Raw genomic sequence first — 26,815 nt, 5'->3', positions numbered from 1 at the left:
ATTAGGAAACAAACTGATATTATAAGCCCATGTTAACAATACATGCTTGTCCAGGAGAAGATATAGATCAATGTTATGAAACAATTAATTCAGTCCATTCTTGAAAATAGCTACTTTACTACAGTGCTACTGTGACACAGTATTCGCATCTAGACGTCCTCGTCATTTTAACGTAAAAACGTTTTCTATTTTCCGAGTGATAGTCATTTTGCAAAGTGGTACCAAATTGTCATATCATTCAGCGTATTGAATAACTGATATATCTGCATTGTGTGACATGGCTAACACTGAGGAGAAATCATGTGTTCTAATGTTTAATAGATTAAAATATGTGTTTATGTATTTGCAAGCTAATGCCCACACTGTAAAAGGCCATGATAGAGAAAAAAGGCCTTCTTTCTCACAACCAAGACCCCAATTTCTCAACACGTGAATAAAGTGAGGGTTCCTGTGGATTATAACGAGCAGAAATTGAAAAGAGATCAATCTCAGAAGAGATTATCCTTAATTAATAGGCATTACTGAACACCTCAGTGAAAAGGTTTATTATTTCTACCCATGGTTCTCTTCAAGCCTAATGGCATTAGCACACTGACAAGCACATAGTAAGCCATGAAGTCAAAAGATTTGGGGGCAAGCAGGCTGACCTGTGTGTTTGCATCCCATTTATAGTTTTAGAAAACACATCTTTACCTTGAGGGCCACTGCAGAAAATACTTGTTTACAGCTAAAAGCGTTACATTATTTCATATCATGATTAAAACCTCTATTGTTTTTGGTTCGGAAACCAAACCGGTGTTTTCCGTCAGTGTGGTACCACTTTTTACATTCTGCCTCACTTGTGCAGTGTTCTGTAGTGATAATGACATTTTAGGCCATATCTCATTGGATTAAGGGAGAAAAATATATCATGGGGTCAGAGGGTAATCCTCGGCTTTTGTGTGCTGGTCACAGTGTCAGGCAATTAAGCGAGAAAATGAGGTCACAAGGAGAAGTGGGAGCTTATTAAAATCCTGAGGTTAGTTAAAGAAGGACATACATATGGAAGGAACGGTGTCAAAGAAATAGTTCATCTTCTTTCTGGTGGTCTTGTTTGCCTCTTCAGTAATAATTTAAGTCTGTTTCATGATCAGTTTAAAAACTCATCACAGTACTTTTAATTAAAAACAAGCCAATTCTTGGTTTCCTTGCTTTCAAGAAATTCTAAGTCTGTTAAGGATTCTCGCTTCAGGTATTTACTCTGCATCAAGAATGGCAACTTTGTAAATTAGCAGATCCCTTGCTTAAAGACAAAGGCAGTAAACAAGTACGAGTGCCTCGTGCCAGAAGTAAACCCCCGGACCTGATGCTTGCCAGCACCGATTATGATGTATTATGAGAGCTACTTGGCTATCAGAGAAGCCAGCAGATCTGCCCCGTCTCAATGAGTTGCAACATTTCCAGGCACACACAGGCCATTGATTAGCAGGGCTCGACTCACAGCCTGTAGACTATCAGCGCTCAGGGACCGGTAATCAATTCTCTAATGCCGTTTGAGCCTTTTCACTGCCACTATGATCCACTCCTCACTGTGCGGATGCAGATACAAGGACCCAAAGGCAGACACGCATGTCTGCAAACAAGCACACACCAAATGTAGCCCAGATGGCCGTCGTAAAAGCAGAAGACAACTCCCAAATATTAACTTAGCAAGTGAAGCAATGACAGGCCTCTGTCGTCTAATGGCATTATCAAAATGAGAGCGTCTCTCCTGATGCAGACTCTGGTTCCTGATTGCCAAGCAGCGGTAGACCCTGTTTGTGGCCAAATCTCATCAGCATAGTACCAGACCTGAGCAGAGCTGGTCAGGAACTCAGCCCCGCGGCCCCTTATCTCTCTACCGATAAGCCGTGGGCTCTTTATGGGCAATGATGTTGTCCAAGGAATTAATGTGATTGGGCTCTGGTGGAAGAGTATGTTCTTAAAAAACGGCAGAAAGAGAGGTGGAGCTCTAACATCAGCTCAGTACGACTTGGGTTGGATGGAATTAGACTGTTAAACCTCGTACAGATCAGAGTAGTCATCTCTGAGTGTTCACTTCAGCCAGGCTGTCTGCTAAAATCAACTGACCAGTAAGTATTGGCTCAAGGAAATTGTGCAATAAAGAACAATGAAGTCATTATTCTAAATTACAGCAAATTTATGTGCGATCTTATCATTCTACACATCGGCTGCCTTCACCAGACACATTAGCAACTTTAAAGGCTACAACCTTCTATTGTCAGACAACTGGCTAAAGACTTCAATCAAGTTGCATCGTCTACAGACTCATCAATCTAAGGCTCATCTAACAGCCTTCCCAATTTTGTTTGAGTTCAGTTTTATTTTTGCACAAAGAAAAAAAAATACTCAAAATAACAAAGAGAGATAATTTGCAGTGCAGGAAAAGGCAGAACACTAAGAGAGCTTATTTGAAGCCTCCACCTAAATAATGTTACAATATCACAAAATTAAAGAAATGTATAATTAACATACAGATACCTACATGTGAGTGTTTGGATGTGCACTGGATCTTTTTTTTTTTTACACCACTATCGATTGAAGAGCAAAAAAAAACAAGTAGAACATAATATATATACTTTAAAATCAGATACACCTTAGATACTGTATATGGATAACAGTACAAGATGCTTAGTTAGAGCATTTAAATCACTTTTTAGGCATCTTGTTACAGGAAACAGATTAGGATTATATGTTCCATAATGTGGTGCCCCTCAATCTATTTTAAATTAACCTCTAGAAGTAAAACATTTAGGAGGATGAAGATTTTAAGATTTTTGGATGAGTAAAAAAATAAAATATGTGCCGATGCAAGAGCAGAAACAGTCAGAATACTCAGTTGAACAATTCAGAAACCGTTCTCTCGCTCATGTGTTGTACTCAAGCAAAATTCCAAACACACTTTACAAAATAAATAAATAGTACTAGTACTACATTTGGTGTGATTTCAGCTGCACCACAGTCAATGGAAAGAAATAGCACTTTTTTCTCTCCAATATATACAGTATGTCTACAAGCAAGAGTCAGAGGCTACTTCTCCCTTAGAGAAAACTTAATATAACAACAATATCAAACAAAATGAAAATGAATGAATGATGCACATTTTGGAAGTGTGTTTGGAAAGAGTTCTGGAATAAAACGAAAATTGAAAAATGAAGGTTCCATGTGTCTATCCATCCATCCATTATCTATACCACTTTCCCAGCTGCCATTGGGCGAGAGGCAGGGTATACCCTGGACTGTTCGCCAGTCAATCACAGGGCTGACATAAAAAGAGACAGACAACGAGCCACACTCACATTCACACCTACTGGCAATTTAGAGTCACCAATTAACCTAATGAGCATGTCTTTGGATTGTGGGAGGAAGCCGGAGTACCCGGAGGGAACCCATACGTGCTTAGGGAGAACATGCAAACTCCACGCAGAGATGCCCTGTCCGACAGGGATTCAAACCAGGACCCTCTTCGCTGTGAGGTAACAGTACTAACCACTGCACCACCGTGCAGCCAGATTCCATGTGTAACTCAGAAAAAACTTTTTTAAATCAGTTTTCCTTCCTGCATTACAAGACCCTTTTCCTGCAATGTCTCTCAAGTGAAAGCAGTTCAAGTTTCTGTGCTTTGAAGTGTGACATTTTGCCAAGATTTGTGATATGTTTTGGGCTATAAAATGCTCCATAAAGAGCAACAACAGTTTGCATTGAGAAGCCAGAAGAGTTCACACTTACTTTGGTGTTTGTGTATCCTCCAAGCGGTTCCCCAGCTGGAACTCGTGAGATTTGCTGCGGTGCAAAGCAGTGAAGCCTGGCAGCAGGTGGATGAGCTTGCGGCTTGGGGGAGGTGGTGTTCCTGGGGCCTTGACTTTGTTCCTTCTTCGCATAGGGGGTGTGCCAGGTGGGGTCATTGTGTTGACCACCAATGGAGTCCGAGGAGGCGTGTGGCCAAAATGCCTCTGGCGGGGAGATGGGGGCAGGGAGCGATGACCAAAGTCCAGGGGAGGGAAGAGCCCTGTGGCGGGGCTGTCGACAGTCAGTCGATCGGCATATAAAGGGGGGGCCAGGGCCTGGGGGCTGTGGCACATGTGCTGGTTGTTCTTGGACTGGACTTTGGGACTTTGGGAGAGCTGGAAGCGAATCCATTGACTGGCCTCTGGCTGGCACACTGGAGTGTTTTCTTTGCCTGATTCAGAGGTGGGCCATTGGATGGACCAGTCCTGCTTTGCTTGGCTCCCTGTTGGAAGAAGTCAAACAGGGAGCCAGGTTTAACACCAACATTACTCCTGACATACTGCATAAATGCATCCAAGGAACACATTTGGTTTGTTTGCAGCCATGCAAATAGCTTTCAATAAGCTTTCTAAGGTTTTGAGATATCAAGTTTGAGATGTTTTAGTTGATAACAGTTTTCAAATAATGCCATTTTGAAAAATTTTGCGCACGTTATCCAGAAAAAAAGACCCAATTACTCTGAATTGACTGTCTCTCAACAGAGGAACAAGTCGCTACACATTGGTCGCGCTGTTGCTCAACATGGACTACATTTAAAAAGTGGACCGTGCCCACATCTTTTATCTTTATGTATTATGATGCCTTTTGAAGCCTTTAACTTGGCATGATTGTCCTCGCCATATTGAGAGGTTTTGTGGAAGTCAGAAGTGACAAGATTTAGACGACAGGATAGACATTATTATGTGTCTATTCTTATTCTGGTTAATAGGCTGTTGTGTTAGCAACTTCTCAGTCTTGTTTTGCTGACAGAGTAGTTGCCGCCTGCTGGCCATGGGAAAGAATTCAGGCGTAAGACAATTCTGTCATTAGTCTCATAAATTAGTCTAATTTAATGTATGCTGTTGAATTTAAAGTAATGTTACAGCATTAGGAGTGTAACAAGCCAGGTATTACAAAAAGGCCAAATCTATCTGAATGTAATGAGAAAATTTAGGGATGAATAATTTTCATAATTTCAGTGATATTTATGTTTAATATGCTCTATCAAATAAAGCTAAATTGGTTCAGTACATGCACTTTATTCTAAAAGATCCATTAGCTCTACTTCTTGATTGCAGAATCGAGAGGCGGCAGGCAGCAAATGTGCTCAATTTGGGTAATGAAGACTTAACTTTACTATTATGTGACATAAACGCATTAGTGGTGCAGTGGTGTTCAAATATGCTGATGAGGAGCAGATTAAGCATGAATGGGTGAATGAAGAGGGGGAGTAAAATGGAGGAGTGTGCCAAAACAGAACAGGGCAAAGCTGCATGAGTCATAACACAAGCCGACTTCCAGACAAACTAAACTTTGACTTGTATGAGAAACAAAGAGCAACAGAGGCAAAAAAAAAGTTGAAAGTGAGCAGCCAAATGAGCGTTTTTGAGCGCGGATGACAATACTTTACCTCCGTTACTGTGCAATTTATCCTCCTCAAGTTGTTCTTCAGAAAGAAAGGAGAAACAAAGTGTTTATTGATCTGGCACAACTGAAATAGTCTGCAGCGTGCTACCTGTCTTTCCATATGCAGTTATGCATAGCCAAGAAGCAGTTCAGAAAAACAAAACATTATCTTGGGCAGAATTGATCCTGGGTGCATCTCGGCAGGTGCACCATCTCATGCATGACTGAGTCTGAGCAAATCTGACCTCACAGTCTTCAAAATCTGCAATTGACCTCTAAGCCACATTTTATGCTAATTTCATCCAGCAGCCCTCCACTTTTTTTTTTTTTTCTTTTTCTATTTGGGCGTCATTATTTTCCGTGCCTTTGACACCGTCTCAAGGGAAACAACAGGGGTAAGCATCAATAGCACAAACTTCAAACACAATATCAACACCAGCAACATCAAATGAAACAGGGAATATTTCCCATAAAAAGTCCCAGTGGGATTGCAAAACTTAAAGCAAAAAGAAAGCCTGGAGCCTTTCCTATTCTGTTATGTTAAGAATAGGAGGCCTCAAGGAACCAAAAAAAGGGAAGCGACGGCTGCAAAGACACATGGGACATAATATATAGAATTTTCAAGAAGCTTATTTCCTTTTATTTAAATATAGTTTTGTTAACTTGACCGGGAGCTCTTACATTACATATTAAAGACCCTAAAACTCGAGAGTGTTAAAAAGTTTTATGTCACCAGGGGTTATGTGTGGCAGTACTCAAACATAGGAAAAACAGGAAAAGAGTTCCTGTAATGTGCGGTTTGAAAGTTGTGATATTTTTTATATGGTTGTTTTACCCTGAACAAGGGTGGAGGACTCTGGGAGTACTTGATCTTGATTGGTTCTTCATCCCAGTCCCTGCACTCTCTTGAATCATAAGTACAGAATGAGCTAAATATTTAAGAAAGATGTGATCTTTTTGATTTAATAAATCTGAGTTGATTTACTGTAAGTAAAGGGTTAAGGCTGAAGATATGCATAAAGCAAGATAAGCTTCATTCATCAAATTTAAAATGATTGATGAATGATTCTGCATGTTGTGTTGCAAACTATTAAATAACACATAGTCGAGCATTTAGCAGAGCCCACATTTCTTTGTGCAATAACATGAGTGCATATACTAAATGAAGGTGGTTGTCACAAACACAAAATGTGCTTCATGCTAATGTTGATCTGTGTCTGCTATTATGGAAATAGGCACTGGTTTGCTATTGATAATAGCACTGTAAGCTATTGTTGTGTTTGGTTGGATTCTCATATCATGCTTCTTTAAACCAGGAACTGTGGTCTGTTTTTGTAATCCTTGTTACAGTGACATAGCATTCTGATTAAGCTGCAGCTACTACATGAGAAAAAAAAAAAACATTTCGAAGCCTTCAAAGGCTGCTGTGGGATATCTGATGAATTGCAATTAAAAGTTGTATCGCTTCAGTCAGTGTTGGTTTACTCAAGTGACAAGTTACAAGTGACAAAACGGGAGGCTACCGGCTTTAAGCTTTATTAGCTGCAACGGACATAACCACCTTCAAACTCTGACTGAAACATCAGCAGCGGAGTTGCATCATGGGGATTGTTGGCGTTAGATTTTGACAGGAAATAGGAACGCAATCCTGCTGCGTCTAACAATGTTTTTAGATAAGCAGCACTCAATCTGTTTGTTACTTTAAACTATCCAGGAGACTTCTTTCATTGACTTCAAGGTGTTATTAACAAACACTTTCTGGCTCCAAATGCACTATTATAATAATTTATGTACAATGAAAGGGGGAAGAGATGGTCATCTTTATAAACAGAAGTGAAGATATGTTGAAGGCACATCATGTTCATTACAGTACACAAAATGATGCGACGGTTCATTCAAGCCTCCTTTATAAACAGGAATAAAATCATGACAGGCCACTCAGAAATGTAAGGGTTCAGCTTGACCCTGCATGGACTGCACAAGACGAATCAATGACGACTAAAGAGTTCACAACACCAGTGCTGAGATCACGAAAGGAAACAGAACGATTGCTTTTGGTTAAAAGACATTTAATATCTCATAAATGAGGTGCTAATTTTGAATTTCTACTTCTAGATTAATACGTTGCACAATCTAACGAGCTAGTTATTTTTGAATGTCAACAAATCAACTTCAATTCAAAATATGAGCTTCCCTTCAGTGATTAAATTCTAGCACGAGGCTGACTCTGCTTCAAACGTGCTTCTGACAGTCCTTATCAAGCTGATACCCAAGTGAAATTTCTCAGCGAGAGACGCACTGAACTTGAATCACTCTCACAAAACTGTTGCTTCAAGTAATGAGTCGATTCATCAAGCGCGCTAGTATCTTAGCAACTGCGTCTGCAAAAAAAGTAACAGGACTCGACTTTTGAATTTCTTGTCTCACCTCGGCAAAGGGCTCAGGCACATTAAAGACATGTTTCCGCTAAATGAGATGAAGAACACAGGCTGAGCGGGGCCCCTCTTTGAGATCTGTGATATCAGGGAATTTGTGCGGCTTGTGCTTGTTAGTGAGCAACTGTTTGAAGTTGGGTGGTTTTTTTTTCATGGAGCAATTTGATAGAACATACATTGAGTCTTTCAATTTCTTGCAACCTAGGAGTTACATTCCACTAACATCCTACTCTACACCTGAATTCACATCACAGAAATACTTTTCTTTTAGCTCTCTGCTTTTTTTTTTTTTTGTTGCTGTGATGCCAATTGAATTTGCAAACACTCTTCATTTGTTTAACCAAACAAAAAGTGATGGTGATTATAAGAACGCTAAATCTAACATTCTCCATCAGCTGAACCTTTTACGTGTATATTTTTGCATTTTAAAATAGCGACTGATATTTATGCTTGATGTGGACTGTAATGAACTTGGAAAAAAGAATTAGTAAACTTGAAGAAGCAGGATGTGACTCAATCTACAAAAAAGACGTTTGGATTATCCCTCTTGTCATTGTCCTGCTTGTCTTGTGTTTTGAAATCACAAATATTTTTACATAGTTTAGCATAAGCTTTGTCTAGATTTCTGTAGGTCCCCTATTTTTTTTTTAGCAACACTGTTCATTCATGTCAGAAAATACATCAGTAGGGAAATATTTCTGTTCAAAAGCACTTCAGCAGGCAAATGGATCGCTGTTCATACAGGTCAACACTCAATGGTGATTCAAACTTCAAATGGTCAATATGTTCATTCTGATGCTGCCATATTCAGTTGAGTATTAAATACGTACATATTAACACTGCCATTGTACATGCGTATTTATAGCTTTGCAGGTTTTTATGAAGGTCAAGTCAAATTGAATCACAGATGACATGACGTCATTCAGTGTCACCAGTGAGAGGAAATCTATTGCTAAAAATGTTTAATTTGTTCAATGCTAATAATAAAATTATTTTTTACATTAGTCACGTGAAACTGTTTTTTACTGATATCTAGCATCGTAAGGAGCAGCTGGCCATGCTCTGTTTAAGTTAAAATAGCTCTCCTGCTGGCAGGCATAGTACCTAGTAGGTGTCTTAACGATGCAGCTTGAAGGTGGATGTCATCATATTACTTCATGAAATTGTTTGAGTGTTAAGTTTAACTTTTGTTAAGTTTATGCAAGCATACATCATATTTTGTTTTCTATTGTTTTACCAGGTTGGAAACATTATGACATTTTGATCAAATAGAATCAATCAATCATTTTGAAGAGATTCATGATGTTACCAGTGGATGTAATTAGTAACTGTTTAGGAGCATTTTTCATTTAATCTTGCCTGTAATGCAGTTTATAACATGTCCTCATGATGTTAAATGTTTCACTATAAGCAAAAAGTAAAGTTTAACAAAGCATAAAGTGTATTCCCATAGTGATGATTTAACTCAGTGAGTAAAAAGGTCAATGCTTAAACTCAGTTGCTTCATCAGGACTGTCAGGTCTGACTGACAGTGGCGCACTTGAAGCCTAGTGGTTAGTGCGCACGCTTCATGTACAGAGGCTGTAGTCCTCCGAGCGGGCAGGAAGGGTTCAAATCTGACCTGTGGCTCCTTTCCTACATGTCATTTCCCCCCGATTTCTGACTCTGTCCTATCTCTAAATAAAGGCGTAAAATGTCCCAAAAATGTACCTTTAACAGAAAAAGATCTGACTGACAGTGATCAAACCACCAATGCAGCAGCATCGGTTGTTAAATCTAGCCTTAATCCAGATTTTCATAATTCGCCTTCTTAATCTACAACAGTGACAAGAGCACAAAATGTGTGTTCTTGTCGGATCCCATCTAAACAATAATTCGGAATGATTTTAATCTGTTCATCTCTCTCTTAATGAAAATGTGAAAAAATGTGTTTTCCAAAATGTCAAACCTTTATTTGAACCCTTCCCCGTGAAGCAATCTGCCCCTCCCATGTCTTTGTGAATGTCTAATGTGTTTATGCATAACTCCAGGTGTAATTATAAAACCACATCATCATCATCAATCTTCCTTTCTCTACTCTCACCTGAATGACCCTGCATCTCCACATCAGCCGTCCATCTGAACAAAGCAGCACCATTCACCTCCATAGTGATTAATGGAAATAACACATCCCAGCACCATTAATGGAACAATCTTAACAAGCAGTGTGGCTTTGAGAGACTCAGATAACTGCCTCATAATCAGACTAATTACCTCTAAATGTGTTGTTTCTCTGGGCTAAATGGCAGTGAAATGCCACTGGGATGGAGCCTGGTCTATTTGTAAACAGGATTTGGGGAAAAGGGCAATGGCTGCATTCAATAGACGCAGTTCCATTTTAAATCCTTAAAGTCTTTTAAGTTTGTAGATGTTCTTGCAGTGTAATCAGTGGGACTCAAAGTTAAGACTCCGCTAATTAGTTAACAGCCAATGAGGTGCACCCAGGGGTGTTCAGGAAGATGGGTTTCCGTGGGGTTCGGTCAATTCTCCTTCAGGTCTGCCTGCGTCTGCCTTTTTCTTCTCAGCGTGACTATCTTCGCCTCCTGTTGTCAATGCCTCTTTCTTCTTCTTCTTCTTCTTCTTCTTCTTCTTCTTCTAACTCTCCTTCAGTTTTCTTTTCCTCTCTTCCACTCTCCCTTTTGTTGAACATTCTGTGCCTCGCTGTCTCCTCTGTCTTTTTTCTTTACTTTGCTGATGGCATTTGAAGCCAATTAGGTGTTTGTATGCAAGTGAAGCCGTCTCAAGGCCGGGAGTGAGGACATTCCTGCAAGCTATCAAAGCTTACAGATGAAGCGCTACCAAGGAGACCTGTCTAGTTAAACAAAGATCAACACAATTAGCCAGACCAACAGAAGAAATCATATTCAAGAGATTTTTGTTTGTGTGTGTCCCTGTATATGTGTGCGCCTGTGTCCCTGCATGTGTGCACTTGTCTAGTAAGGCGGGATGGATAATGCGTGTATATTGTGGCAGAAAGGGCCAACCGGCTGCCTCCGAATTGTATGACTCATCCTCATCACAACTCGTGGACTGCAATCCCAATAGCCTGGAGTGAAAAATTCTATTAACTTGCATTAGTTTTCTTCCCCCACTTTTACACCACACAGCAACATACATTCACTCGTTATGTCCCCTCTGTTTCTCCTGTTATGTGACGTATCGACTGCCAAGACTGCAAAGTAGACCTCTTGTCTGTATCTCCCAGATTTAACATAATTCCTGATGACTCATAAACACATTTTCTTTGAGAAAACGTGGCATAAATCTGTAAATCCTTCCCTGTGTTCCCATTCATAACGGGCTGAATATATAGATGCACTTCTGCAACAACCTCCAGATTTTAAAGAAAATCCTTAAAAAAAGATTCAAGATGTAAGAACATCCTCCGCCTCTGGCTTAGCCGTGTTAAAAGTGCCAAATGCTCTCAAGGGGCTGTGTAACCCTTTAACAGCACATCTTCCACTCTATATACATGCTGACACACTGATCCTTGTGTTAAAATAACGCACACTCAAAACTGATGTGCAAATGTGCCGATGTTTTGATTTGAAGCTCTGACATCTCTGCCTCTTCAAGCTCCATCTGGGTAAAAAAAAATATTTTAGAAACCTGCGTTTCTCTCGGCTGAAAAGAGCCTCTCAGTGCTGCATGGCTGTGTGGGGGAGCTTCTGGTGTTGCTGTGGTGAATTCACACGTCTCAAGTCAGTACCCCCCTTAGAGAACTCATCAGTGGCTCTGTGTGGCCAGACCCTGCTTTCAGAAAGCTAAAGGAGGCAGGAGGAGGAGGAGAGGGGACTGAGGGAGAGGCAGGGAGGAGAGTGATAAATAAGAAGAATGATGACGGGAAAAGAGGTTGACAGAAGAAGTCTTATATCAGCATGCTTTCCCTGTGATTTTAATCACAGTTCATGGTCTTTGATTTCCTTGCAAGCTTTGGTCTTAAATCGGGGGAGTCCACGACCTAAAGCTCTGTTCAAGGTGATTATACTGTTGGATATAAATTGTCTCTGATTTCTTAGGCACTTTAAAAAATAGATATGGTGCACATTTTAATACAATATTATTTAAGTAGAAGAAACGGAAGGCTAATGTATCTACAAAAATATGAAAAACACAGAGAGTACCTCACAACTAGCACACGTTTTAAGAAAACAGATTCATGACATAAAGTAGGAAGCAGTTACACTATAAATGTACAGATAATTGAAATAAAATCAAGGCTAATTGCATAAACACTGGATCAGCACCTCCGCAGGAGAGGAACCTACAATTTAGTTCAGGGATAATCCATGGGGGTTGTGATTAAATCGAGCTGAACTAATGTTAGGTATGATTTAGTCTAAATGTATTTTTTGAATAAGTAAAAGCCCTTTTCATGGTGTGAGCAGGTTTGGTTTGGTTTGGTAAAAAGAGAGGGGACTTTTTGTCTGCTGTGGTTAAAGACCAGAACAGACCACGTGGACCTGATGCAGAGTCTTCAAGTCACAAGGACTCAGCCCTTTAACTCATCAGGAGCTTTGTTGTTAAGTCTCTAGAGACAGGAAATCCCCAGTAAGGCGAAGTGGAAGGTTGTATGACATCTCTGACATCAGCTGCAGGGAGATCTACGCTGGGTTAGTATTCAGGACCATGGACAGAGGCTGAAGGAAGACTGGAGACGGACAACTGGGCTGTCTTTTTAAGCAGTGTCTCTGTTTTCTGGCCAAATAGTCTTAATGTTGGGGGCTTCAGGAAATGTACTTTTAGCAGCTCAACAAAGCCCTAAAGCTTATGTAGATGCTGGTGTTATAGAGATTTAGTCTGCAGGCTGATCAAAGACACACTGTGTTTTATTTTCAGTGTGAGGGTGTGCCTGGGAACTTTCCATTTCCGTTTTTCACACTCATTCTTATTTTTACAAGATATCTACACCAGCTGTAAAAGGGCTATATGGGCTATTTTTCGGCGCATCGTGAACACAGCCTGAGTCAGTGACAACAAAAAGAGCTGGCCTCCAAAGAAGTCTGAAGCCTGACTGGCCAAACTCTGAGCCCAGCTGGACTGAGCGAAGACAACTGGGACCGCCTGACCGACTCTGCAAGAGGGTGGATGCCTGCCTGTCTGTCTGCCTGCCTGTCTGCTTCTCTGTCTTAGTGGACAACATCCGCCTGCGTCTCCAGTCAAGCCGATGAGACACAGTGAGAGAGGAAGGAAGCCATGAGCAGCACATATGAGGGCGAGCGACTCCAGCAGACTTGACAAATGAGCGCAGGGACCGAAAGAGAGGTGTGAATATGTGAGAGGACAGCTGAGCACCTGCTGAATCAAAAAGAGGCGACACTCTGGTGAAAACCTGTTTGTCTGAAAATCTGATTTCTTCTTTATAACAATGAAAAAAAAATAATCTAATAATGCTACGCAAACCCCAATTTAAAACTCCTTCAATAGAACATTGTTTTAATAAGCCCGATGGCAGATTAAAGAAACAACGACTCATCAAGTTAATTTACTTAATTATCATCAGCCTTCCATCTGAAATGACATCTGTTAAAGAATCTGTGAAGTTTGCTTGTGTGCGTATGCTTATGTGTGTTTGTGTGAGGGTTTGTTTGAATGTGAGCAGAGGAGAAACAGAAACATTATCAAACGGGTTTACCAAAGGTTGTTTCTAAACCTCACATCTTGGTTTTAGTGATGATCTACTGCCCCCTTGTGGTTTGTTTGCATCAGTGCTACAGCTTTGAGGACAGAAAATAAAGTATGGTCTCTTACACCACCTGGTGGGTAAAAATGAAACTGAAAAAAAAGAGACTAAACAAACAGCTAACCCTAACCCACAGTTTGGGAAACTGACCATATTTGAATGAATTCTTAGTGGGAAAAAAAACATCTTACATGAGTTTTATTTGGAGACTGTTATCATGTGTGTTAATAGAGGAATGAGCAGCAAATTCAGAGTACAAAAATGCAACAATTTACCACTTTATTTACCTACCAACATCAGACACTTTCTATAAAGTAAAATCATCCTCCCTTCCAGCAAAACTCATTGCATATAAAATAAATGGAGACAATTAGACTGTCACATTTATCCTGAAATCCGGTAAGAGAAGATTTTAATAATGATAAAACAAATAAAAAGCTGATACTATTAAGTATTAAGTTACTATCACTGTTTAATGAGGAGATACAAGATGGCTTTATTGTATTTGACAGGTTGGGTAAAGGCTGCAGAACTAACACACGTCTTATCCAGAGATAAGAGGAAAAAAAAAAACAAGAGAAGTAAAAGATCGTAGGGATCTTAAGAGATCTTGAGTGCCCTGACATAACTTTTAATTTAGTCCAGCTCTGTATGATAACATATTGTGAATTAAAAGCATTTGTAAATTGCCTGAAACAGTCTAGTATTATGGCCACTGGGTGTGAAAACACATGCATCACTGCAGGACCGAAGAATAAAGAAGTACAGCCAAACGGTTCTTAAAGTTCTCAGACAGTCCGGTTTACTGGAGGCCTGGCTCAGGTGGAGCTATGGTGTTATTTATGTGACGTCTACTTATCGTGGAAAATTGTCCTCGTGAATGAGAAACAATACACGGGCGATGATGTGAAGAAAAGTCAATCAATCATTATTTGTATAGTGGCAATTCATAACACACTTTACAAAAGAGCATATGGGATAACATTCAGACAGGATTTTCTTCTTTGTGTAAATAACTTGGTTTTCAAATCAAGTCAAAGGAGGAAAAAAGACAGTCAGACGTACATCTTTTTACTTCATATTCAACAGATTTGCCTGTTACAAACTGTCAAAATGCCTTTAAATCTTATGACACATTAACTTACTGCGCTCTCTCTCTCTCTTCACACAGCTACATTAACTCTCCTGTCATCTCAGATCCCCCCCCCCCCCCCCCCCCCCTGCCCCACATTAACCCCCATGGTCCCCGCTTCACATCCCCTGACCTCCCTCACCCACCTGCACACCTGCTCCCCCGCTTCCTCATCAGCCTTACATTGTTAATACATATATCTTATAAGCTTGCTACCAAGCCTTCAGCCCTTTGTGGACGCGGGACTTGCTTATGGAATTCATCTTAAACTGGTTCATGTAATCAAATTATAAGGTCAAATGTGACATCTTTCCCGTCTGAGTTGTGTCTCTGAGTTGTGCATTTGATTTCAGTGAGGCATTAGAAATACTTAAAAGCCAGCTGAACCAAAAACTGAAAGTGATGACCTTTATTGTTAGTGCACGGCTCTCTGCTTCACATTAGTCAGTGCAGAATTCTTCAAGTAGGGTTAGGGTTTCTTTGATAGATATTAGAACTACATTCCACAAATCTTTTAAATCACTACCAATGCTTACTGCATTGAGGAGTCTTGATAACAACACTATAATGTATCTACTTATTCAGCTTTATTTCTACACAAGGGGAGTCCGCTTTCCATTTACAGTTTTTTTTTACGATTGCTGTGACACTTTCTACAATACTTTTCCTAAACTCTAAACACAGTTAGCACGACATCCGTCTCTGAAGGCTATGCTAACACATGCTAAGGCTTACACATTTCTTGTTGCTTTAACACAAAATGCATACATTTAACACAAATTTAAATTGCTTGAACTTCTTTTACACACTCAAGCTCAACCAAGACCAAAACAATGGATTTTTACTGCCAAATTTACCAATCATTTCCCACTGTATGTCAGAACAGATACAGCATGTTCTAAACCTAACCTATAGGCTAAAGTCTAAGTGAATAGCTGTTCATATTGTAGATTGAAACACAAATATAACCCCTGTATTTTTTTCCATTGCTACTGAGAAACAGCTGATTGATTTGTTATGCAAAAAGATCAATCCCAGCTGATTACCGTAGGAACACACTCTGGGGTTGAGGTTCTTTCAATCGCATGCCCATATGTTATACAGTAAAAAAGGACCTCTTTGGGTTGATCTTGTGTGGGAAAGGAACAATATAGAGCAACATAAAGAAAGTAAATACAATGCCTGCACGAGGGAGAGGAAGACGAGTACCAGGACAAGGGAGAGGAAGATTCAAGATTTTTCACATGCTCAACAGATGTGCAGTGAAATGTAAAGACTGTTCCGCAAGGCCATACAATAAACACTCAAAACTTTCTACAGTAATACCCATACAGTAAATGTAGAAATATACTGTAAGATTAAAAAAAAGAAAAGTATAAATATTCAAAATGTAGAAAATGTAAACAGTGTCAGTGCGTAAAGGTGTCAAAATGCAGACGAGTACCAGGACATGGGAGAGGAGGGGGACAAGGTAGAGGGAGAGGAGTTAGAATGCGCGGTGGCGCTCAAAGAAGGGCCAGAGCTACCTGATGAAATGAGAGCTACTATCATAGACCATTTCATAAACCACGGGTTATCACACAGAATGGCTGGTGAACGAGTACAGCCACATTTCAGCCGGGACACAGTGGCATCCATGGTCCGGATTTTTCAAGAAACCAACAGGTAGGATATTGTGTAAGGCCTTCTCTTACTGCAAAGTGTAAATCATTTGCACCTTGTATAACAGTTACTGTAAGCCTCCGGTTTCTAATATGTAATTGTATTTTGTCTCTCTAAGGATTCAACGTCTACCTCCCTCAGGGGGCAGAGGAAAGCACCTACTGTAAATGAAGAACAGGAACTTGCCATTTTCAACATGGTGATCGCTGACAATGAAATAAAACCTGTCTCTGTCTTCTTTTTTTCATAAACCACACCTTCTATAAAGCTACTCTGATATGGGTCATTCCTTTTTTTGTGTTTTGAATTCCTGCAGCAAAAGAAACAAAATACATGCATTTACTTAACCCAACAAAACAGAAATGTAGAGAGGCTTCAAAAGAAAATGCAGAGCTAAACACAATCTGTGATCAATACAATATACTGTCTATTGTATAAGGGCAGACCCGACACATTTAAAGTATTGTCGTTTCTGTTATTCCATCTGATGTTAGTTTTTTTTATGACATTGTGCTATGATTGACTAAATGTTGGAGCCAAATGATGTGTTTGTTTTGTGTCATGTTATTTTCCTTGTGGTTGTGTGTGTTGGCCCTCTACTGGGCACTATGTGTAGCCTGGGCAGATGCTGTGGTTAAAGCAAGGCTCCAGGTGAGGTGGGACAGGTGATTGAATGGAGGCAAACTGTTTTTTTTTACCGTGTCAGCCTTTCGGAGTTATAAACACATCCAACACGGATTTGTTTGTTTTATTTATAGACGTAGTGGTTCGTCATATTTTCGTTTATTTGATAAGAAGTGTTTAAAAATAAATGGATTGAAATATCCAAATCAAATCATCAATGGACTGTGTTCATTTCTTCGAGCTAAGCACGTGTCCGAAAGCTTCCACATTCATCCCTCGAGTGACTTTTCCAAACAATATTGGGTTTGTTAAAACTGGTCACTACAGTTCCTGTTGGAAGACAACATGAGTTAGTGTTTTGAAAGATTTTTTGATTTTGAGACATGTTTACAGTGTGTTGTGGTGGACATGGTGTAATGTGTTTGTGTATTATTGTATTTTGAAAATGAGTGTTAGAGTTTAGTTTACAATGGGTGGTTTTGAGCATGAACTGTTTTGCCAATTGTGTGTTTTGGTGTGTTGGTGTGTTAAGTGTTTAGAAAAATTGTTAAAAGTATTGAAAAAATGGTCATAGCAATCGAAAAAAAAACTGTAATGTAGTTTATTCAGTTGAATTAAAAAGGTCTAATAAGAAGAAAGAGAGGAAACGGATCAGTGTCTGAACACATGAAGGACACAGTGCCACCTCCTGGGACTCCAGCAGTACTGGTCACAGTGTATTTATAGAGAGACACCATAAACTGTCATGACGAGCAAAACGTGTAGGATCATCCAGCTAAAAACAGAGTGCGTTTGTGTTAAATAAAACTATATTTGACTGACATTTAAAGGGAGATTGTATTTTTTTTCATTCTAAAATAATAATAATAATAATAATAATAATAATAAATTATAGACCTGTTTCTATAAAGCTTTAATTAAGAAATGATTCACATTCAGTGTTTTTGGTGAGGGCCTGAATACGGTTCAGTTTAATGCATGTAAAGTTAACGTCCCATATTAAATATAAATATATATGAACTAGATTTGATGCCATGAGGTATTACACTGCCTCCTCTATTTATAAAAGTGGTATAGGCTCAGTATAAAATGTATGTGTTTGTTATAAAGAAAGCTTCTTTTGGAAACATGTCAATCGTTGGCACAAACACATTCATCTTTTTATATGACATAGGTTATACATATTATATTTTGTAAAAACAATGTCATTGATGAGCTGTGTGTAACGTTATTCACCCCATGTTGTTGTAGACTATACTTTTGATAAGTGGTAAATATGATCAAATAATAATCCCCTACTATATCCGTCTACTAGGGATGTAACAATTCACTCAACTCCAATACGATACACGATCACGGGTTCACTATACGATCCTCTCACAATTTATTTTACAAAATGACTTGTCAGTGTGGTTTGGCCTTTTAAGTTTTTTTTCTCATAACAAGGGGATTGGAGCTTCTCATTGTGGTGTCTATGCTGCATCATGTTGGTTGTGCTATTTGTGTAGTTCCCTTTTTTCTTGCGAAATTCTCACCTCTTTCATCTTCTGTCTTGGGGAAGCCAAAATGCTTCCACACCTCCGATTTAAAAGACGGTGGTGCGTCCTCACTTTCAAAATCTTGCTCTACAGCTGCTGACGCTCACAATATTATTGTGATTCATTTTTCAGAGCACCGATGTGAATCTTGATACCTTTGAATCGATTTATCACGGTTTTACAATTAATCTTTACATCCCTACGGTCTACTGTTCCTGTCTCATCATCTCCACCCGACAGGAGAGTCTCCTTTTATGAATTCAATATAAATGCAAACCACATCTTACACACCGAACAGCTTCACTTGGACTGACAGGCAGGACTTTATAGGTGGGGAATAGAGGGGCTAAAATAGGATGGAAAAAAGTATCAGTCTACTTTTCCCCCTTAGGCTTTACAACATGTTTTCCCTATATTTTGGCTTATTAAATGTTTAAAAAAAAATAAGCCATGTCCTTCAGTTTCCACCCTTTGGTCTAAGGTGACTAAATGTTTTGAAAATATCCTGAAATTCCCAGTTCCCAAACAGCCCTCCCTACTGTTATTTAATGATGACTTGGCTCTCAGGGATAACACCAGACTGGCCTTTAGGAAAATTATCTTTGCAAGCTCAACTGCGGCAAAGAAGACGATAATACATTCTTGGTTCTCTGATGAATCTCCATCGATAAAGGAATGGTTTAACTATTTTAGAGACATCTCTCTTCTTGAAAGATCATTAGCTGTAATTCATAAGGCACGGGCATCCACTTTACAGGCTTGGGATTTCCTTATTTCAACTCTTTCAGATCCACTTTTTCTTGAACAAATATAACCGGTATTATAAACAAAACGCAGACTTACACTTTTTGTGAAATTGTTTGATTGAATTATTATTATTATTATTATTATTATTATTATTTTTAATCTGTTTATTTGTTTTAGTTTTATTTATTGTGCTGTGTCTATAGGTTTTATTTTGTGTGCATATGTGTGTATGGGTATATATATATATATGTATGTGTGTGTTTACATGCATATCATAATTTCATTCAGTAATTTTGTCTTTGTTTTAAATTTTATGTATATTTTTCCTCATCAAGGCAACGGCGATCTGTAAATAGTTTGTATGTTTGATGATGCTGTCTTTGGTTTCTGTCATTGAAGCTCATGTGTATAAGCATCTTATGTAAAATTTCAATAAAAAGTTGATCACAAAAAAAAATAAGCCATTACCAACCAGTCCTCAATGTATTTCAGAATTTACACTGATTTCCTGCTAAATAGGGTTAATTAATTTTGAATAAATAGTTCATACAAATCTGTCATTAGAGCCTTAACGAATGTTTGAAAAAGTAATACACCGTTGTTAAAAACATTACAAAAACGTATTGTTGGTGAGTTTAAAGGTGCACAAACATCCGAGACTTTAAAGTGAACTGCTAAAAGTCAATAACTCATTAATTGAGCTCTTTGAAATCAGATCCAGAGGACAAGCTATACTGTAAGTGAACGATGATTTGAAAACATTTACACATGAATCATTTGGATTTTTTGTGTGATAGTGATACGTGCGTTTGTTGCTCTAACAAATGAACTGAAATGAACTACAACTTCAGCTTTGTTGAAGGGGAAATGTGCACAAAATGTGCCCTTTTCTTGACATCTAAGAACATAAAACATAAATCGGTATAAGCACACAGACATGTGAAACTACTCATCTGCCAGATAGGATTTAACTATCATCCTCTATTCCCTGTTGGGTATTTATTGTGTAATGTCTAATATAACATAATATAACAATAATAATCATAATCATAATAATAATAAAACGTGTATACAAAACTACTATTTAAAAAATATGTATACTGTATAGCAATGACTTGCTCTTTAGCAGCTGGTTCTCAAGTCTTCATTTCCAGAGTGTCCTTGAATGCACCTTACAGCATTGTACACAATAGTCCCTGACTACATCTGCAATATCCTGCAACCATTTATTTGTGGAAAAAGTTGATTTTTTTTAAATTAAAAAGAAGTTAAAAGAGAGTGCTCAATGTTGTGTAGTCTCTCTTAATGAAGACTTAATGAAGAAGATTTAATGTGATTCTCATTAATGAACTGATTCAATATAAATTGACAAAATTGAAAATAAACCTGGGACATCGGGCTTCAATCAAGAATATCTATAAAAAAAAGGAATGAATGTGTGTTCCATTCTTGCTTTAGGGTGAAAACCAGCTAAATGATTCTCAAATTTGACTGACAGTTCCAAAATAATCATTCTTTACAGTCAAATGACCTCCCAGAGTAGAAAAGATTTTCAGAGTTGGCATAATGTGATCCCAGTTTATGTTAAAGAACAGAAGTTTTTTTGGAGGGCGATGTTTTAACACCGAGTTAAGTTTTACACATACAGTAGTAGTTATGATTGGTGATACCTTTAGTATAGTTGAATTTTTCCTTTAAGAACATTTAAAGCAGGTATGTCTACGGATGTTTTAATGTGCGTTTATGTGTGTTTTGGGTGGAGCCATACCGAGCTGGTGGGCCTTTCTGAGGCAGGAGAGGGAGGCGTTGAGTCGAGCGCACTCCTCTTCGTTGGCACCGAACTTCTGCAGCAGCTCACACACCTGCTCCTCGCTCAACTCCAGCAGGCCCTCAAGGGTCACCTCACCTGGACTCATCTCCTACAAAACACACACACAGCATGACACGGACAACAAAGGATACACAGATACAGAACATGAAAACTCCACATGAATACAGAGAATACGCTTTTGTTTAGAGTTAATGACGCACTCAACTAAAAGCTTCAAGTGACAGTGAAACAATGTTTAACCCTGATAAAGAATAAAATGTAAAGAGATAAAACATAATTGCATGGAGCACTATCACTGAAAGGTATGTTACTACAACTGTGCACTTAATGGGAAGATGATTCCCCACACTGCTGCCACAACATTAGAAGATCTTTTGTTAATATTTTGAGAGCATAGCTTTGTGAGGAAATTTTGTGTTGGACATTTTTGTTTTATAAGAAAAGTTATAGGATTTCTGGGCGGCAGCATCTAGTGGCCGCACGAGGAACTTCCGCTTACAAAGCCCACTCGTGTAAAACCATCAGACAATCAGCAGACACATTCTGAGGAAGAATGCGAAACTGAGAACAGACAACAAAAGCTACGAGGAAAACCGGTTGATGTAGAATAATAAGAATGTACAACAGCAGATGCTTCCATCACAGACAAAATAGATCACTGGATGGTGTATGAAAATGTCAAATGTTATGGCCCCCACTGTCATGAGAGTAAGGCTGTAACTAAGGATTATTTCATGTTGATTTATCTGTTGATTAGGCTCTCAAGTACTGATGAATGGAGTGTCTATAAAATGTCAGAAAATGTTGTAAAGAAAAATGTTAAAATGTTTTAATATCCAGATTTAAGACGTTGTAGAATTTCTATTTTTTTCTCTAAAAGTTACTCAAACTGATAAGACAATTATGAAAGTTGTTTCAAATGTAAAAGTAGATGAACAAATGTGTCTATAATAAATATCATTGCAGCTCAACATAAGACCAAAACTTAGCTGAACACTTCAGTAAGAGAGATTCAGTAAGACTGTTCACCATCTGTACAATATCAGACACCAGATTATTTCATAGGTTCACTTATATCTTACATCTCAGCTTTGAAAAGGTGGAAGATGAGAAGAGTGTCGTTTTATGTAACAATAGTGAGTGGACATTTTTACCTGTGTGACCTCCTTTCTCAGGTTGACGATGCGGAACCAGTGTCCGAGGCGAGGGAAGTCCTCCAGCTCAGCACTGCGCTCCTCTAAGGCCACTTTGCACTTACAGGACAGCTGGCGGCTGAAGTACTTCACCAACTTCCCCTGAGAGAGAAAAGGACACACACAGTGAGGGACAACTGGAAATATAATATATAATATAACATTTCCCTTAATGTTGGTTCACCAGCATTAAGGAGAGCCATTTTCACCGTACAACTCTGCAAAGAGGTGAGACAAATCTAATGGAGAGACTGCTTAGGGGACCTGAGTGATCGTCTTGGGGTGTAAGGGATTAAAAGATCTGACAGATAAAAGTGGGCTAAACCATATTGTGACTTAGATTTTTTTTTAAATACAATTAACACAATTTTAAAGTGAATTTGAAAATCAACAGAGAGCCAGTGAAGGGAGGTGAGTACAGGGCTGATGTGCTCCAGTTTACATCTACCTATGTTATAAATCTTGCAGCAGTGCTTTGTACTTGGTAGACATTTAATCCTAATGCACTGTAGAAAATCAAGGCAAAAGCTGCAAACTGTTTGGGTAAACAAAAAGATATAAGAGCTTAACTTCCATCGGTTATCAATTCATATTTACCTATACAATATATAATCATATTTTCTTATAAAACCTTAGTAACTAATGCTTCTATCAAATATTACAATGTTTTGCCCATGATACAGAGTTGTATCACTATATCATTTCAGTGATGTTTGAAATAACTGAAATTGTATAACTTTGCCCTTAGAAACAAAATGCTTGCATTACATTTTTTTTTTCTATCAAACTGCCAGACATAAAACGATTTAGAAACTGTTTCAAGTCCCACAGATCAAAATTGCTTGGAATAAAAAAAAAATTATAGCAAAGGGAATCTTTGGTATCAGCTAGCAGCAGAACTCGCACAGACAGAGCTGTTCACAGTTTACACTAAAGTGACTGAAACCCCTCGACGTCCTGCTTAACCAGCACAGGGAAGATAAATGCAAGACTCTACGTTCCCTGTACCATTCAGGCAAGTGAAGCTGCTCACTGGATAGTGGTTGGAAGCTGTGGTTATACTGGTGATACACTGGACTTAAAGTAAACAACCCTTTTACTGCAATCTTCATCACCATGTGCAGCGTGAACAGGCCATTTCATAGATTTTGGAGACATTTTTTTTTTTTTTCAAAGATTTATTTTTGGGCTTTTAATGGAGAGATAGGACAGTGGATAGAGTTGGAAACCAGGGAGAGAGAGTGGGGAATGACATACTGGAAAGGAGCCACAGGCGGGATTTGAGTCCGCTTGGAAGACTACAGCCTCCATACACGGGGTCGCGTGCACTAACCACTGCGCCACCAGCGCCCCAACTAAATTTGATCCAAAATCCAACACCATACAAATATAAACTGTAATTGAATTCAGTTTTGTGTCTCTGGAAGAAAAAAGTTCCCACATAAGTAGATTTTGTGTAAAAACATCACAAACAGCGTCATATTAAAATCGTTGAGTTTGGGGTGTAAATAGCGATTTTTGCTCAGAAGCCATGATGACTTCCAGCATTGTGTACATATGAAGACTTGAAACTCTTAAATGTGGTCAATCTGTTCAAGTGATTCATCTGTGCCATAAAAAGTACAATACCACACTATAAAAAAATCTGTAATAATGCTTCTTGTTTCCTTCTTAACCACGTTGTCAGAGAGGAAACATCACGTCCCTGACAGACAAAATGTTAATAGATTTCAATACGTCATTCTCTCTTTCTGATTTCTTCTTTTTATGTTGTTGAACTGTGTTACCTTTGGAAACAAATACTAAAAGTTAACCTATTTTCAACCATTACCGTAACCTTAAATCACAAGCCGGTAGTCTAGCGGTTGGTGCGCATGCCCCATGTATGAGGCTGTAGTCCTCCAAGCGGGCGGCCGGGGTTCGAGTCGGACCTGTGGCTCCTTTCCCGCATGTCGTTCCCCACTCTCTCGCCCCAATTTCTGACTCTATCCACTATCCTGTCTCTAAAATGAAGGTATAAAAAGCCACAAAAATAATACTTTAAATTTTGATTTACTTTATTTTATTTTTAAAAAAAAATGACAAAGCTGTCGCAGTTTACAACTGACACATTTTTGAGGGCTTGTTTTGTTATCCAAGATTTTTTTCACAAGATTTTTTTGGTCAATTATCTTATGCCTTAGTTGATAGGACCATAAACCCGAGACAGCAGGGGGGACTACAGTCTCTGCACATGGACAGGCATGCCCAAACTGCTGAGCTAAACCAGCGCGCCATCAGAAATCTTTCCATTGAATATACTTGAAAATATGTCATACACTCACATTTTTTGCAGTTACTAAAGCACTCCTTTCCTTGCAATGGATTATATGGAACTTGTGACAGTTTTTATGTCCCACTTATTTCTTATGTATTGTTTATTGAAGGCTGATCATTGGTACATCTCATAGGGCAGTGTACTGACAATGAACCTGGGCTTCATTAAATAAAGTAACAAATGTTTGTTTGGGCAACACCGAGTTCACTCCATGGTCATGGGACTCATAAGAGTACTTCATACGTCTTTGTGTCTGAGTCTGTTATTTAAGAGTAATAGAATTACTGTACTTGGGGAAATAAGGTTTCATAAGATGACAATGATATGTTTGTTTATGCAACGTTTACCTTAACTATGTTAAAGGTCACATGTTGTTTTTCTAACACTAATACAGTATGTGTCCCTACAATGCCCCCAATAATGAGAAAAGTCCATCCTGTCAGTCTTTTGCCTGCTCCACTTTTCAGAAAATGTGTGCCTAAACAGGCCGTTTGGAGATTTTCCCTTCATGACATCACAAAGGGCAGAAACCCCTCCCCTAGTTGGGTGACACTCCTACAGTTAGGTGTTTGTTCTGCCCTCTGAGTCTGCCTTCTAACGGTAAACAACGGGGCATGCAGCGAGAAAGCCCAAGCCACCCAAGCCCTTCCAGAGAGGGGCGGAGTCAGGCACAGCTCATTTACATTTAAAGATACAGACTCAGAAACAGTCTGTTCTGAATAGGGCAGAAATAGAGGGGTTCATAGGCATGATTAAATACAGGATCAGAGTGAATTTATAACAACATACTTCAAAGACATGTTTTGGGGAGCTCTGAGACTTATTTAAACTGGTTGAAAAGGAGGATCATATGTGACCTTTAATACATTTAAGAGAGAGCTCATTGGGAATGTTACTGCAAGCAGGTTTGGGTAAAGTAAAGTTTAAAATAATCCACATTACAACTTCATTCACCACAGCAATTTGTCCCAAAATGGATCAAAGGTAATTTAACTTCTTAATTAATCATATAAAATAAAGTATAAATATTAAGTAAAGAGTAAACCAAACTGAAATGTTAGCATGAAAACATAAACTGTAAAGTTATGTAAAAAGAGGTGAAACCACAAGAGTATATGTCACATAATATCCTAATAAATAGTGTAAACATGTGAGTACACTCTAATTATTCTACAGTACGTCTTTTTCATTATTGACAAAAGTTTTTTATATTCATTTCCTTCATATTCTGTAGATCTTTTAAACTCTTTCACTGTTTCTTGATTTCCAGTTTCAGACAGCTCTGAGTGTTAGCTGTAGATTTAGTTAGTGACACACTGCAGGTCAGAATTCATGTCAAGCGTGAACCTATTGAACTATTCCTTTCATTCAGTCCTTCCAAAATGTGGCTTATTTTGAAAGTAATAATTCATTCACCTGACTTCAGTTGGACTTTGAAATGCAAGACCTTCACAAATAAAAGACTGAGTTTGTACTTTACAAAATGATCTACTTCTTTGAAACTATATCCCTACAGTCTCTCTCTAATTTTCTGACATATCATCTCTTAGATAGTATTACAACTTTATGTAGCCTATTAAAAGCTCAGTGCTGAAAAAAGAGAGCATCAAAAACAAGTCATTAAGGATTCTACATTTTATATATGAAGTAAACTGAGCATGTTTATGAAGAAATAGTTTCTTCTGTTTTGACTTTATTTAATGTCTAATAAACAGCAAGACAATATTCCTACTAGTAAATGTATAGTGAATCTATTTTGAGCAGAAACAATTGGTCTGGTTGAAGCTAATGGTCAACTCATGTCCTGTCAGGCCCACAATGGGTGACGTGACGCTTGAAGACTTAGTGATGAGCTGAATGGCCCAATTCCAAACAGACACCCACTAAACGACTGCTAGAAATTAGACAGAGCTGGCTTACATCAGTGCACACCAAAGTAGAAACCAGTGGAGGAGGGACTCGCAAGTCACCTCTGAAAGCAGAAAAGCCTGCAGCAGCTGCCCACGGCTGCTAACACTCTTCTGCCCGTTAAGGCGTCTGCTCAGCGCACACACCCACAGAGAAACACACATTCACCCTGGCTAAATGTGTCTACTTCTTTATTATAGTCTCACAATATATACAGTAACAACTTGTCTATGAAATCTCATTAAAATGTTAGCATAAAAGAGAGCAACATTG

At 38.7% G+C, this 26,815-nt stretch overlaps 1 protein-coding gene across 1 annotated transcript in view; it reads right to left on the bottom strand.

The window, feature by feature from the left end:
• The window catches only part of ksr2 (kinase suppressor of ras 2), a 93,477-nt gene that overhangs the window by 57,064 nt on the left and 9,598 nt on the right, over positions 1–26,815 (bottom strand). The window contains exons 2-5 of the mRNA XM_061038380.1: positions 22,279–22,419; positions 21,062–21,212; positions 5,438–5,473; positions 3,769–4,270 (exon numbers count right to left, since the gene is read on the bottom strand). Of these exons, the coding sequence (XP_060894363.1) occupies positions 3,769–4,270; positions 5,438–5,473; positions 21,062–21,212; positions 22,279–22,419 (830 nt within the window). The remainder of the gene's footprint in view (positions 1–3,768; positions 4,271–5,437; positions 5,474–21,061; positions 21,213–22,278; positions 22,420–26,815) is intronic.

The sequence above is a fragment of the Labrus mixtus genome, chromosome 5 (assembly GCF_963584025.1).
Source record: "Labrus mixtus chromosome 5, fLabMix1.1, whole genome shotgun sequence".
In the NCBI taxonomy this organism is placed as follows: Eukaryota; Metazoa; Chordata; class Actinopteri; order Labriformes; family Labridae; genus Labrus; species Labrus mixtus.
This window is presented reverse-complemented; position numbering and strand designations above follow the sequence as displayed.